The sequence below is a fragment of the Vanellus vanellus genome (assembly GCF_965231255.1).
Source record: "Vanellus vanellus genome assembly, chromosome: 4".
Classification (NCBI taxonomy): Eukaryota; Metazoa; Chordata; class Aves; order Charadriiformes; family Charadriidae; genus Vanellus; species Vanellus vanellus.
Window position 1 is genome coordinate 75,281,021 of NC_138909.1, and position 15,769 is coordinate 75,296,789.

A 15,769-nucleotide genomic window follows, 5' to 3' on the forward strand; every position below is an offset into this window, starting at 1 on the left:
GGTACAGAGTCATACACATAAAATAAAGAGCTTCTTTGACCTAAATTAGGAGGAGAAAAGATTTCAGGTTAAAGTATTATTAAGAAGGTCATCAAGCTATTTCCATTTCTTTCTGAACATTGAATATGATTAAAAAAATTGTTGTGTTTTTTTTTTTTAATATCATAGAATCAGAGAATCACAGAATGGTTTGGGTTGGAAGGGACCTTGAAGACCATCTAGTTCCAACTCCCCTGCCATGGGCAGGGACACCTCCCACCAGACCAGGTTGCTCAAAGCCCCATCCAACCTGGCCTTGAACACCTCCAGGGATGGGGCAGCCACAGCTTCTCTGGGCAACCTGGGCCAGTGCCTCACCACCCTCACAGTGAAAAATTTCTTCCTAATATCTATTCTAAATCTGCCCTCTTCCAGTTTGAAGCCATTCCCCCTCATCCTATCACTACATGCCCTTGTAAAAAGTCCCTCTCCAGCTTTCTCATAGGCCCCCTTCAGATACTGTAAAGCTGCTATAAGGTCTCCCTGGAGCTTTCTCTTCTCAAGGCTGAACAACCCCAACTCTCTCAGCCTGTCCTCATAGGAGAGGTGCTTCAGCCCTCTGATCATCTTCGTGGCCCTCCTCTGGACCCAATCCAACAGGTCCATGTCATTCCTGTGCTGAGGTCTCCAGAGCTGGATGCAATACTCCAGGCGTGGTCTCCCCAGAGCGGAGCAGAGGGGCAGAATCCCCTCCCTCGCCCTGCTGGCCACGTTGCTTTTGATGCAGCCCAGGATGCAGTTGGCTTTCTGGACTGCGAGCACACATTGTCAGCTCATGTCCAGCTTTTTATCAACCAACACCCCCAAGTCCTTCTCCTCAAGGCTGCTGTCAATCCATTCTCCACCCAGCCTGAATTTGTGCATGGGATTGCCCTGGCCCACGTGCAGGACCTTGCACTGGGCCTTGTTGAACTTCATGAGGTTTGCACAGGTCCACCTCTCAAGCCTGTAGGCCTATGTCTCAAGCCTCTCAAGCCATATGCTTCCATTGGAAACAACATAATCAGTATGAGACTGTAAATACCAGTAATGTTTATGGACCTGTATCGAGTTCCACTATATTTACACTTATGTTACATTTTCAGTGTGTTGAATAAACGTCCTGAAATTAGGTAACTAAAGTAGAAAAACCCCATGTCTTCCACTGGCACAAGCAGACGAGTTTCCAGCTGCTTAGAGTTTGCTTTTTATTTATGGAAGGAGTAAATGAGAGCCAAAGTAAGATCAGTCATTACCTCCGGTGCAGACTATGTACTTCATGAAGACGGGCAACAAATCAAAACAGCTTTAAGCCCTGCAGATAACAGTACAAAGCTTAGGAAAAGGTGAGTTCCTTAAATACTTGCTAGTGTTTTTTATAAGGTATTGAAAATCAACAAAGCCGACTCGACACCATTATATCCCAATGTTGGCAGAACATGTAAAGAATCTGGGGAGATATTGCATGTGTTGTTTTTTCTACAGGAGACAAGTATTATTTTATGATAAAATCAGTGGTGTACGGCAGAATAGCAGTGCAGAAGCACTCCGAAGCCCCTGCTGGAGGGAAGTGAAGGAAAGCAGGCCGGGAAAAATTTGAGGAAAGAAGACTGGATAAAATCCGATACAAAGACCGATGCGCAGCCGTGTTACCATTCACAGCAGAAGCACTGTAAATGCCTGGGCTCATCAAAGGGAACGCAGGCTGAAAGTAGCCCCAAACAATATAAACCCCCTCATTGCGAGTTCTACAGCTTCCCGAGTAAGGTACTGCCATCGCTGGGAATGTCAGAATCTCAGAGGCACAGGTGACAACTGCGTGGCGTGATGCTCGATGAATTAATATCCTGACTGACAGAGGAATTGATTACAAAACTAAAATGCAGCAAATAATCATCTTTGTTCTGTAATTCATATAACAACGTAACGATGTATTTATACGCACATTGTTGCTTTAAAAGTCCGGTATCGTAGACATGAAATAAACAGGAGTCAAAACCCCCGAAAGAAATAATTTTGATGGAAAAAAGGTGGATGGTGTTGGGAACAATTTAATAATGTTCTGCTAGAATTACAACTGAAGAAGAAGATTACACATGTAAAAACATTCAGCGCAGCTAGGAGTAAATGTGAAAGTAACCACAGAAAGCATAATAAGAAAACACAATAACAGATGGGAGAGAAAAAGAATTTGATAGCAAACAAGAAGCTAGAAATTGGTAAAATGTAGGAAGGAACCAAAGGACATAATCATCAGTCAGTGGAGTGACAGGTAATAAAAAGTACTCTTTCATTTCTCACATCAAGAATAAAAGAAATGTTAACAAGTCCTCTATTAATGTAGTAATGGCCGAATTATCAATAGTTTTGTGTAAAAATCCAGTAGCATTCAACAGTGTAAGCTCTATGTAAGTGTAAGTATATCTTTTATACTGAATAGTGCTCAGCATAGTTCTGTACTTGGAGAAAGATCAAGTATTGATGTCAGAACATGACTGTGATAAAATACTTCCAATTTCAACAGTAACTGAACAGGATATTAAACAGGAGCCAGTACTGTCATATACTTTTAATCAGCAGCTCTTGATAACTTTCAACAAATAGGTCTCAAAAAAAACGTGAGCAGCCTTTTGGACTTTTAATACTGATTTTCAGTAAGCCCTGATGTACTTGGAATATCAAAGAAGATAAGAAAAAGACTATTTCTATGCTTTTGTTTAAAAAAAAAAATGGAAGCAGGAGATATTAGAATATTATATATGTGATCATAAAAGAAACTTCAGTGCAGAAGACATACATGTAAGAAAATCCAACAACAATACAAGATTAGCTATTTGTACTTTTGACAGAGTGTGTGACTGGACATTTTAACAGTTTAACTGCAGTGCTGATGGGGAGGGATCATGGGAAATCTGTAAATCAAAATTAAATGGGTTCCAAAAGACATGAATTCACTCAGAAAAAATCAGAGGGCATATGTGTCAGAGATCAGGCTAGATTAAAATCTCTTGAACTTTATTAACTTTTTTTTCCTAGGAGCTCAATATTTTTATGTGTTTGTTTACACCAGGACAGCTACGCTTCTGCAGCCCCTCATTGCAGATGTTCTGTGGTGTATTGCTCTAAGCCTTTAATCCAGCAGACCTTCCTCCAGTGTGCATGACAATACAATGTAGCTAAGTTATTTCGCTCATTAAATTAAATTATCTTTTTAAGCATAGCTCTGCATGCTTTTCCGCTGGCGCTTACAAATTTCACACTGTGCCGTAGATCAGCCCAGGTTTTTTCTGGTGTCGGAATCTTGAGCGGTAGCTATCAGGTCCTGTCCCAGCGTGCATCCCAGAGCATCTAGTGAGCAACGTGGATATTGGGGCACTGAGCCTGAGAAAAAACTGATGTGGCTTCTTGTGAGGGTGTATCTGCTGGGGTGCATCTAACAAGCTCTACGCCTTCGCAGAAAGACGGAAAGGCTATGCAGTTCAAACAGACTCCTGTAGCTAATCCCTGGGGATGCCCGACACAAAGAGGATTAATAAAGATGGCTTAAAGCCAGCATTAAAATCTACTCCGTACATATGCTGTCGAGGTTATAAATAAAAGACTAAATTTAAAGATAGATTGCTGTCTATTAGTTAAGCGGGGGTCCAAATATCATCATACTAGCCCAATCGCAAGGAATTTCAGAGGAACATAGTCTATGTTTGAGGATATATCTGCTCCTATCTTCGGCTAAAAACTTCATTCGACTTCGGCTTATTCAGGGCCAAAAAGTCCTCCAACATCAGTAAAACTTAAACTACTCACCGTTTTATACCTGCTGTCATGAGGTGTTTAAAGAGAGAGAAAGAAGCGGCAAGACACAAAACTGAAGAGCATTATGTTCTCTGGGACCACTGCTGCCAGATGACAGTAGTAAATGGAAGCGCCTGTGTACACGGTCTGTCTCTAATCTTTTGTGCTGTGAAAGGTGCGAGATAAGCCGTTTAATCCTTCATATGCACCAAGGCCATGCAAGTCAGTCATGCTCTTTCTGAGAGTCTCATACCTCAGCAGACAAATAGGCAAGGATAAACCCAAAACTTTTACTATTCTTGAAACGGTGTAGGAGACTGACTGAGAGATTACAAGATGGAAAAGGCTGCCGCTGCTCAGAGAAATGCTGTTTCACATCAGCAAGCATCGAACAGCATCATTCCCTCTAAATACTTAAGGTTTAGAAATCGTAGATCACTGCTTTGTCTCGTGCACCTTAGTGCTGGAAAAAAAAATATTTGCCCTATAATATTTAAACGTAGACCTGGTTTCTGACTAATTAAAATAGCAAACTGAATCAGCCTGTAGGGTGGGTGATAGGAATGGGAAAATTGTACTTTTTAACATGCATTTTTTGCTAACGGAGATCTGCAAGTCATCTGCTCATCAGACTCTGTTGTTAATCTGAACAGTGAGAGGGAAAAGGGGAAGAAGGCAGGCCAGAAAACACAGATTGCCTGCAAACCAAAGAACTAAATTGAAGGAGAGAACTTTCAGTGGGCAAGATATAGGCATGAGGTAAAAAACCCAAATATTCCTACAGGCCATTTCACACGGAGATAGGAACCTGTCACGTATAAAAAGTTCTGCCCTGGGTGCTTGACTAACTCCTCTCAAGAGACGAAATGATGAGCTAAGTTGACAATGCCAAATGAAAGAGTTAGCATTTATAAATATTAAAGAATTTTCTGTATTCATGTACAGTTTGATTAGACAGGTAATTCTACAGAGCTGCAAAGGCACATTTCAGGGTAGTGTAGGTAAGAAATGGCAGGATACTGGAGGAGATGTGGAAGAAAAGAAGGAAAGCTGAAAGGTTGGTGTTCATCAATCAGTTTGAGGAGACAGTGTAATGACGTCTTACTAAATAAACCTTTTGGGTTCCCTTAGGCTCTTCAGAATTAATCTGAATTGTAACAATGCAAGATTTTTTCTAGTCTTTTTGCTCTTCTTCATATGCTTTCAGAAGCATACATACAAATAGGATTATATAAATGGGTCACGACTCAATTATATTATTTTCATATGATGGTATGAAGATGAACTATAGGATAAATTGCAGTACTTCAGTTCACGAAGGCCATTTGTTCTAATACTTATCTTTGGTTTTGACATTTATTTTAAAACCGTTCACCTACACTAACTTTCATTACATCTGAAAGATAGTTCTGAGAAAAAAAAAATCATAACAAAATTAAAATATTAATTTGATAGCACATATACTGAAAAATCTAAACATATGCTGGCACAACATCTGGAACGATATCTCTCATAATCGTAAAGAGTACTGAGGAAACAGTGAAATGAATGTGGCGACTGGTGTGAAACTGAATATACTAAATATGCAGAGAAGATTGAAACATCTAGTACAACCTGTGTGTTGAAAAAGCATTCTCTACAGGAGTGGGATCAATTGACCACAAACCAAATGAGGCCTCTGGTGAGGCGAATGTTCTCTTTCTAAAGATTATACCAGATACACCTGGACAGGTCCACCCTGGCAAGTTTCTTCTTTTGTTACCATTGCTCCCATTCCCACCTCCATGTTATGCCTGGAATTAGTGACAACTGAAAGTGATTTGGAAACTAACATATATATATATATATATATATATATATATATATATATATGTTGAACATAACATTGTACATTAGTGAAGTGTACAGTTCCTGCCTGAATGGAAGAATTTACGTTTTGACTCTTCAATACTGAAGTGGTGTCTATGAGAGCTAAGTTTCATTTTAAGTACACATTTTGTAAATTCATGTTAAATAAAGACAAGCATATATTGTGACTTCTGAGTTATAACCCCAGAGCAATTTATACGGGTGGCTACTGAAGCAAAAACTTTCTGGTTTATTTATTCCTTCCATTAAGGAAATCGTTTTCATAGATGATCAAATGGGGTCGCTCTGAACGTTGACCAGTAGAAGTTTACAAGCTCCAGTGTTTATGGAGTGCCAATGGTAGTCCTGTACACAAGAATTCCCAGAACCAAATTCTACCTAATATTAGACATCTTTGCAAATTCATTCAATCAGGGGACAGACGCGAGATCTTTGTGATTTATGTACCCAACCCAGAAAGGTAAATGTATTTGGAATATTTGTGCTTAGTCTTCTAAATACAAAAACTTATTAATTAATTATCATTCAAATCAGAACTAGATTAAAATATGATATTAATGGAAAAATGTTTTATTTATATAATAAATTATTCATTGTTACTTCTTTTTTTCTTTCTAATAAAATGGCTTATGGTGTTGGTCTTCAAAATTTGCCCATGAATAAAGAGTTTGAAGATATGCGTTGTCAGTTAAAACACTTTGCTTTTGTAGTTTGGGAACACTGTGTTTTGGTTGTAGGCTTCTACATAAAAGTGTTTTTCGTTGTAAATTAACATACACATTAAAACCATTTTAAGCTGAAAATGAAAGTTGTTGTTTAAAAATAACACGGCGTTTTAATAATTTAAATATCTGTCAAAACATCTTAACAGAATTTTGGAAACTAATAATTAAAAAAATACAGAAGTATTTCCCTTCATTTCCACTGACGTCTTTCCTTCCAGACAACAACTGGGTAGTATTCTATATCAAATGTTAGTACTATATATATTTGTTAGTCTCTACAAAATAATCTGGGGTGCACGCTTCATAAACTGCGTTGTGCTAAAATGGTAAACATAACCTTGGCCTCGTCTGCTACGCTGATTTTGAGTAAACTTTGTCTGTTGAAGCGTATTGCTCATCTTTAATGTGACAGCTATAAGCCTCACCAAGGGATCAGCCACGTTATGCCAGAAACAGCCACGTTATGCCAGAAACAACCAAATATAGTCTACAAATGACGCGAGGAAGGAGTGTGACTTGACAAGGAAGTACAAGGGCATAAAGAAGTAAATAGGAAAAAGGTCACAGACCGGGTGAGTAATATGAATATGTTTGTAAGAACGAGAAGCCTCTGCGCGTCTTTCTCCTCTTACTTACTTGGTCTTTGATAGTCAGTGGAACGCAACGGAAGCGCAGAGCCCAGCTTACGTAGAAGCTGCTTGCAAAAACACGTCGCAGCTGCACAAGCCTCATAAAAGCCGAGGCAGGTTATCAGCCTTCTCCTTCACAGGGAGACATATTGCCAAAACCATTAAAATTAGTCGTTAGACCAATTAGGTGTTAGACCACATCAAATAATCCTTTAAGCTTGTTAGCATTATATGATAATGTGTTTCAGGTTCTATTCTAACATATTTTTACGCCTAGAAAAATCTAGTATCTACAGAATTCAAAATTGATCTGTACTTTTGCATTGTGTTTGTATGTGAAAGAAGCAGTAGTCAACCAGCACTCATTGTGCTGAATTTCCAGACCACAAATGTTCTTTTTCTTCTTATGTGAACCAATAGATTCAGCTAGAGCCTGGAGCTTCACATTTCATTTTCCTTGTAAATGATTGCTGCTTTAAACCATTGGTTATGGTTTATTTATAGAATAATACATAGTTCACAATTAAATGCCAAGCTATAATTGAATCAAAGGATTCTGCTGATGCCTCGGCTCACAAGGGTGCAGCTCAAGAGCTTTATAAAGGGCAGCAGAATCTGCGTCTAAATTACAGCCCCCAGTATTCAGTCTGGGATCACGCACCATAATGCGTAATAGGGCTAAAAGGATTATTATAATACTGCAGTAAATAAAAAGAAAATGTATCAAACAGCAGAATTCAGAATGCTTGCAAAGGCTTTCAGTTTCTGATGTGGGAGGCTAGAGATTATACTGCATGAGAAATAAGGCCGGAGGAAAAGTATTTCATAAACACATTTGTGTTCTTAAAAAAACATTCTCAAGTTATTCTTAAATAAAAGGAAAATGTATGTTTCATAGAATAATCCACAGTAAATTCATAATGTTCTGCTACATGGCCATAACTGGTTGATTCCAGATGTCACATAGCTATTTTCTGGCATAAGAGGGCAATAATTATGCTACAGAAGGAAAACGTTAATTCGCGTATCTTTGATGATTTGTTGAATAAGCTTACAAACATTAAAAACTTAAATTTAGTTAACCAGTGTGAGAATAATACAAAAACCTTGTCTTTCATCTAGTACAAAAAATGTCTTATCACAAAAATGGTTCACTGGTCCAATTCACAAATACAACATTCTTTTATTTAAGAAAGAAACCTGACCAATAAAGCATACATTTTTATGCTAAAATGAAGACTATTTTTGACATAGGTACTTTGTTTTTTTTTTAGAACGCGTTTTCTTAAAAATGAGCAATATTTTTTATGTAGACATTGTATCCATCAGATGCTTACCCTGGTTCCTCACGCCAGTCTGTAATCAGTCCAGCAATGCCCTAATGGCCCTAATGTGATAAATTCGCACAACCGTTGATGCTGTGGAAGCTCACGGTATGCTTTCCAAAGTGTTTCTGCATTTTCTTCTGACCTGCTCCAGTGTAAGAGATCAAATAGTGGACTATAAAGGCATCGGTCAGACCTCAGGATGGAATTTCTGCATGTGTTTAGGGTACAGTTCTTTACAGATCTTACTGGAATTGTAAGTATTCAAGAGATAATTAGACACTTTGAACTTTGTTGGATGTATGTTTACAGAACAGCTCCTTGGGAAAGGGTGGGGAAAGGTTGGTATCCTGTTTTCTGATAACTATCAATAAAACATCTACTTGGGAAATCACAGATGTGCAAAATCTTACTTACTATGTTGAGGAATACAATTATTTTTAATACGAAGTTCAGCAGAGTCTGCTTTACACTGGCATTTTTTTCCTACACAGCATTTAATACCGAATTGAATTCCAGTTCTGAATAATACATTGTGTAGTCATAATGACTTTTCTTGGGTTCCCATTCTCAAAGTCCAACAGAGGTCATACGACATTATTTCCAAAACTACCTTTTCAATAAATTGTAGTAAATGCTTAAGAAAAAATAGAAATCATGAAATAAATGCACAGTGTTGATATAGGCAAAAAATTCCTGATGAATCCATGGATTAAATATTTGTACAAAGCCCCACAGAGATGCACGATACTGAACCAAGACAGTATAGCTACAGTCATTGCTTCGGGGATCAGGGGGGATCGAGGAATGTAACAGTCTTTCTGTTGGTTTGGTTTTTTACTTTTCTTTTTCATTTTCATTGGAGTATTACATTTTCCCTCTGGCAATATCATGAAGGGAATGAACAAAGTAGTACATTCTAGGTGAAAAATTTATGTTAGTAAATGTAGGAAACATACTGGATTGGGCCAGGAACGGATTTACGGAGGGGAAGCAGGAAAGGTTACAGGAAGCTGTAGCCTCTGCAACAAAAATACTCACAGAAAGCAGAAAGGTGAGGGAGGGCAGTATTTACTATTAAAAGAGGATTATATTGTCCTTACTGCTATCTCGGCAACTTTAGGAAGCAGTCACAAAGATTTCATACTTAGAGCGGTGGTAAGTAAAGATGAGGGACTGTGGGAAGGGCTGGCTCTTGGGGAAAGTCAGAACTAAGATGGGACATGTGGTATATAAATATTTGGAGGCTCTGAATCAGGAAAATATTGTGCTTTAATTATGCAGGACAAATACTTGCATCAATAGAAAAATGTTATCAAAGCAGGCCTTTGATGCGGTGTATTGGCCAAAAAATGTTCCTGTCTGCATTGTACTGCAAAGAGCGTGCATTGCAGGGGATTATCTGTCACAGATGCGAGTGCTGGTGGTGTTTGTTGGTGATTATTTGGACAGTTTGTAAAGTGTCTGGGAACATTTGGTGGAAAATACAAATTACAAACACAAAAGGCAAAAAAATTCTAAAAAGCGCCATTCCTAACTATATATTTACATTAAGCAACCTTTTTTCCAAAAATGCTGTAATCTGGCAAGTCCCGCTGAGAACAATTTGAAAATCTATCCATTTGCCCAAAGTGCCTTATAGGAAACTAAGAGCCTTTGATACCCCTGCACAAGTTTTTTTTTTTTTTTAATGTTATATCATTTTAAGGATTGAAGATGAAAGGACTCTCATACCACTAATCTTTCATGCATTTCTGCAACACACGGATTGCCAACCAAACCAGTGACCCAATTTAAAATCATTTTCATGAGTTCACACAGGTTTACACATGAAGAATCTATACCAAAATCTTTCTTACAAGTTGATCACTGAAACAAGACACTGATGAAACGGTACAGTGAACATACCATTGAAGCACTCTGTCTCTCTTACGGAGATAGTAACAGTTCAAGGAAATAAATCAGATGTAGAGAAAATTTGTTAAACCCCTTCATCATGGTTTAATGAGGCATTAATCCAAATTAACCCATATTTCTCTCTCTTAGTTTGTCAGATTCCTCCAAAGTAATTTTTTACCACTATCACTCAGCTGTCTCTGTCCCAGGAATACGCTAAAGGACTGGGTAGCTTTTTCCTTGACTCTTAGGTTAAAAAAAAAAATCCTTATCTATATTCATTTAACTAGTAATTTTTCAGAATGAAACTCCGTGAATCAAATATTTGCAAAAAGCAGAGAGGTATTAAGAATTGTGCGAGCTAAACCAAAATTACTTTAACGTCGGCAACTGCAGAACGCTTCTTGTGATGTTTACCTTGCTGCTGAACAAACTGCCCCCACATTGTTTGCGTTATGCTAGGCAGAGCTGTAGAACATTCCTCTGCTGGCTGAACTTACCTCCCCTTCTGTGGACTGTAAGTGCAGTTCTTTCCTACAGGTAGCCTTTAAGTCTCCTGCAGCTGCGTTGACTTGCACTCCCCTGGGTGCTTCCATCACCAAAGATCTAGTAGGAGATTCAAGTCTGAAAGGCAAAACCACCCACTGAGGAAAAAATCCACTGAATCAAACCACCAAAAAAACCACCCAGCCCCAAAACCCACCATGCGTGTAGATACAAATGGATTTTGAAAGGTAAAGAAGCAAAAATTAGTAATATGTGTGATTCTCTGACTATTCTCTATGACCCAGAGAAAGAAAACAAAAAAAGCACGTGTTTAAACCTATTTCTAAGACAGCATTTAAGCATATACTGCTGTAAACTTTTCTGCTTAGTGATGGTTTCCGGCGTTAGTACCTAATTTACTTGACTGTATTAATACCGAAATACAGGTACGTTAAGATTGCACGCGTCTCTGCGAGTGCTTCTGTAATGCCAGGTTAATCACTAAAGTCTGCTTAGTGACTGATGACAAGCGCTCATCTAAATACAAAGAAAACAAAAGACTTAAAAAGTTTTAAAGAATGATGTACAACTGATTGGAATGACAACCTTCACAGGCTCATTCACGCTTTGGATAGGCGTAGCAGCACCACGTCCGAAGAAGAGAGGAAAAGAAAATCTGTTATGTCTCTGCTATTGCGGTTTTTTGCCTGCTATTTTTCCGTTCTGCAGAATACTCATTAGGCTCTTTAACCCTGTTATAACTGTTATAACGGGGTTAAGACTCTCACCCCTGGGCCTTGGCAGCTCTCCTCAAAGCAGCTATTGCTGCTCTATTCCTGTCAGTCTTTCCATTTCTCTCTATACTCCTCCATCAACCTGAACACAGAACTATGATACTTTCTTAGCTACGTTATCCTCGGTATTGTACAGGTTTCTCTTGAAAGCGAAGCACTAATGCGAGGATTTCGTAGCAGTTGTGCTCACACACACCGAAGAGGAAAGATCGGATGAAAACTGCATTGAACCAGGAAACAAAAATTTGGATTCCGATTGTGTTCGGCTGTAGATTTATTGCATAGTCCCTGTTAAGAGCGAGACAAATCTTTAAATCTATTTATATCCCAATAATATAATGACAGAACATAGTTCCACTTTACCTGAACAAAGGCTTTTTGTAAGATGAAATATATTAATGATAGAAATGTCTAGAATGAGTAGCTTGAAGAAAACATTGTATTTCCCTCTTCAACAAATTGTATTTTGACTGTTAGGTCACATCCATCCCAAAATATAATGAGGTACTAGATGTATAAAGGAAAGAATAGTGTGACAAAGAATTTGCTACAGGAAAGCCAAATGAAAGATCCATCAACAATGGAACAAGAGAATTTCAGCGCATTTCAACTATTGATTTTTTTAAGCGTACAGAATAGTGATGGATTATCATTTTGAAAGCAAAATGCCACATTTGCATGCAAAGTAAGTCACTGAGACGGTGTGTCTATGAAATATTTCTGTTTGTTACATGTCACTGACACTCAACAGGGAAAGAGGGGGGGGAAAAAAAAAGGAAAGCAATTATTTGGTAGCACAAAATGAAACTATTAGAAGCAGGGTTCAGCTAGAGGAAAACAGTATTTGTAGCTACCTATATAAAAAGAGCATACATGGGATACATCTAGATAGGAGCAGTATAAAAACCTGTATTTCTGTTAGTGCTAAGCCATTTTCTTTCTTTCTTTTTTTTTTTTTTTTTTTTTTTTGACAATCTGTAGGGAGAAGTTAATAGAAGGTTCTGCAGTTCTTTGTAGCAGGGAAGAATCTAAATATCATGAATTATTTAATCATGTACATCAGTGTTTTTCAGGTGGTGGTTTGTCAACTTCTGATGGGTATAAGACAGCAGAAAAAGAGCTTCCTTTCAGAACCTATATGAACTATGAAGTTTAGAAATCAGGTTTGCAAAAGTACTTTTTTGCCTTCATGAGGTTTTACCTTGAATTTAAAAGGAAAATAAATCGTATAAATGTTAAATGATTGGATACTTCCGTTGCATATTTTTTAGCAGCTTATTTTGTGATTTATAACCTCCTTTCCAGGAATATTAACATTCCTCAGTGGTTTCAGCTGCCATTTCACAATCATGAAGACAAAAATGCTCTTAACTACATTTATTGCATTAAATTGATGGGTATTAGAGAAGTCACAAACATTTCTGGTTTCATAGCATCAAAACCACTCTCAGACCTGACTGAATTTTTTCAGCAGGTGGACGATAAAAATCTATTTAGGAATATATTTCAAGAAACTATGATTTTGTTTGAAGAATGAGCTTCCTTTTTTTTTTTTTTTTTCCCAAAACACACGACAGTTTATAGCTCAGAGTTGTTCTGTCTAGTTTCAGCACTGTTTTTCATGAACTACATTAATGATGACTTCCAGTCTGTCTAAAATGAAGGCAATTGGGCAATTAATTTCTGAACTTGAGAAGAAGTTGTTAATATCAGCTTTCTACATATTGAGGAGAAGAAATTTCTTTTTCACATAATAGATTTTTTTTTTTTAGCAGTTTCCTGAAATCAAATAATATGGTAGAAATGTCGATCAATGACTGATGATCAGCAGAGTAGTTTTTAAAATACCACCCACCTATTAGCAAAATTGAATGTCTAATTTGTTTTACAGTTACTAGTTTACTTTTCTTATGACTATTCTTCTGACGATCTACATCTGAAAAGTGACTTGGCTGTGCAATCTGCAGCAGGCTACTGGAAATGCAAAACTCTATACACACAGACAGATTATTTCCTCAATGTTTGGAGATAAATTATGTTTGATATGCAGCTGCTTTATAATATTTTTCCTTTGTAATATTTCTGAAAGCTTTAATCTCTACTAAAAACTTATTGTAACACTCCACATTGTAATACTCATTCCCCCAAGGAAAAGTGCATTATTGCAACAGCATATCAAGGACTTGCTTTCCTTTCAGATTTACTGATGGGCTGTCACAGTGCCGTTTACATCTATGAGTCAATCCTATTCATACAATTTAATTTTTCTTTCCCAAACAACAAACAGCTATGATGGAGAAGGTAACTACTGCTATTATTAGACAGAGACTACAACACTGTGGGAAAGACAAAGAGGCTTTTTAAAGGAGGTTTTTAAATAATATACTCTGTCAATTTTGTATATGAGATGCAGACAGATGATCTACCCAGAGCAGAGAAGGGCTTTGGTCTTTTTAATTATCAATGGTTAATTTGTGAAAAAAGATAAATTTCAGAAGATCAAAGCTATATGAATTTGAGTTGAATTCATTAAAGAATTATTGCTAAAAAAGGAAACTTTTCAAATATCTTGAATATGTTCTTTTGAAGGTATTAAAATATTTCTCATCAGAAATGTAGAAACATTTATTTTTCATTTGGTATTTTCTGTTTACAAGCTGACCTAGATTGTTTTAGAGAAAAAAAAATTAAAAAATAAACCAAAAGATTTCATTTTGGGATTTTAGAAATATTTTAGATTTACCTCATTTATATCCCTCATACTCACATGGGATATAATTTATCTATGTTAATTTTTCTCTGTTGGCTAGCAGAAGGTATTTCTTAAAATAGAAGGTAATAAAAGATTCCCCTGTGCAAATGTGAATAATCTAGTTGCTTCGTGTCTATTTAAGCAGTGGATCCAACCCATGCTACTTGGTAAAATGACTGCTATGAACCTTTACCAATTTGGAATTTGTATTCAAAACAGGGGATTAAAAAATACACTGTCAACTAGAGATTGCACATGTAAAGCAGGCATTCATTTCCCCTTTACTGGCATCTTTAGACCTGGTGGTCAAGAAACACTTCAATACTTCCAGGTGTTTACCTTTATATACGATGGTCTTGCCAACATACATTGTTGAGGCTTTTTTTCAGTTAGCATAGGAATCCCGTTATTAAAAAAAAAATGTTTTGCAAATATAAAACCAACAGAAAACCTACATATTGACTAGGTGCCCTTTTTGTGGGTTTCTACAGATTAAAATGATTGTGACAAGTATCTGTCTGCCTGTAGGTGAAGAGTTGTGGCAGACTGGAGTTGCAGAGAAGCAAGTAACAAAGAGGAGAAAGGAAGGCAAACACATGTGCCAAGCCTCTCACTATCCATCTTCCTACTTCTTCCTTGTGAACGAGCACTCCCAACCCCAAAACCCCACAGAATGCGGGGCCTTCCTCTTCCACAAGTGAAACTATTTTGTTCCAAATTAGAATTAAGAATAAAAAAAAAAAAAAAAAAAAGAAGTTTTGAAAATGTTGTTTTCCACAAACCTCAAACAATTTTAAATATATATTCTTTCCATTTCCATTATCACGAAATGAACAGCTGGCTGCCTTAACGCTCAAGGAAACTGATTTCAAGAGCCCTCCAGTGAGACCAAGAGTCCTTAAAGGAGTCCACTGAACGCTGATGGTGCTACATACAATTAGGATTCCCATTCGGTCCATATCCTGGAAGTCAGGCTTGCAAGCTCCAGTAGTATGCATAGAGAATAACCAGGTACTTTTATGATCCTGATGACAAAAATCCTGGAAGCCCTTTTTTAAGATACTGGAACTATTCAAACACACGATTCTTGATTAGCTGCATTTGACATCACAGTAGGAATGCTATGAAAATGAAATTACTATTCACTCATTTCAATCTCATTACTGATACTATTTACAAGTTTATACATGCAACTTTTATCGTATATTTAAAAGCGAGAAAAAATCTTTTTGATACGTTTACATGTATCAAAATGTGCATCTCTGCAAGATGCATATGAATCATTGTTAGAATAGTTAGTTTTCCTGAAGCTTGTTGTGTTCCTATGTTTATAACGAAAAGCTTGTATTTTCAGGATGAAATAACTGTTTTTATTGAACTGGAAGGGTAAACGTGCAGGCTTCATGAATCCTTAATACTCTTCACTGATCATCAGCTGTCCTTTATCAAGGAGCAAAATTCTCATATGGTCGTGTTAAGCTCT

At 37.3% G+C, this 15,769-nt stretch overlaps 1 protein-coding gene across 1 annotated transcript in view; it reads right to left on the reverse strand.

Moving 5' to 3' along the window:
- SGCZ (sarcoglycan zeta) overlaps window positions 1-15,769 on the reverse strand; it is a gene marked incomplete at both ends in the record, with an annotated part of 532,526 nt that overhangs the window by 25,623 nt on the left and 491,134 nt on the right. The window contains 1 exon segment of the mRNA XM_082483107.1: window positions 10,755-10,878. Coding sequence (XP_082339233.1) covers window positions 10,755-10,878 — 124 coding nt within the window.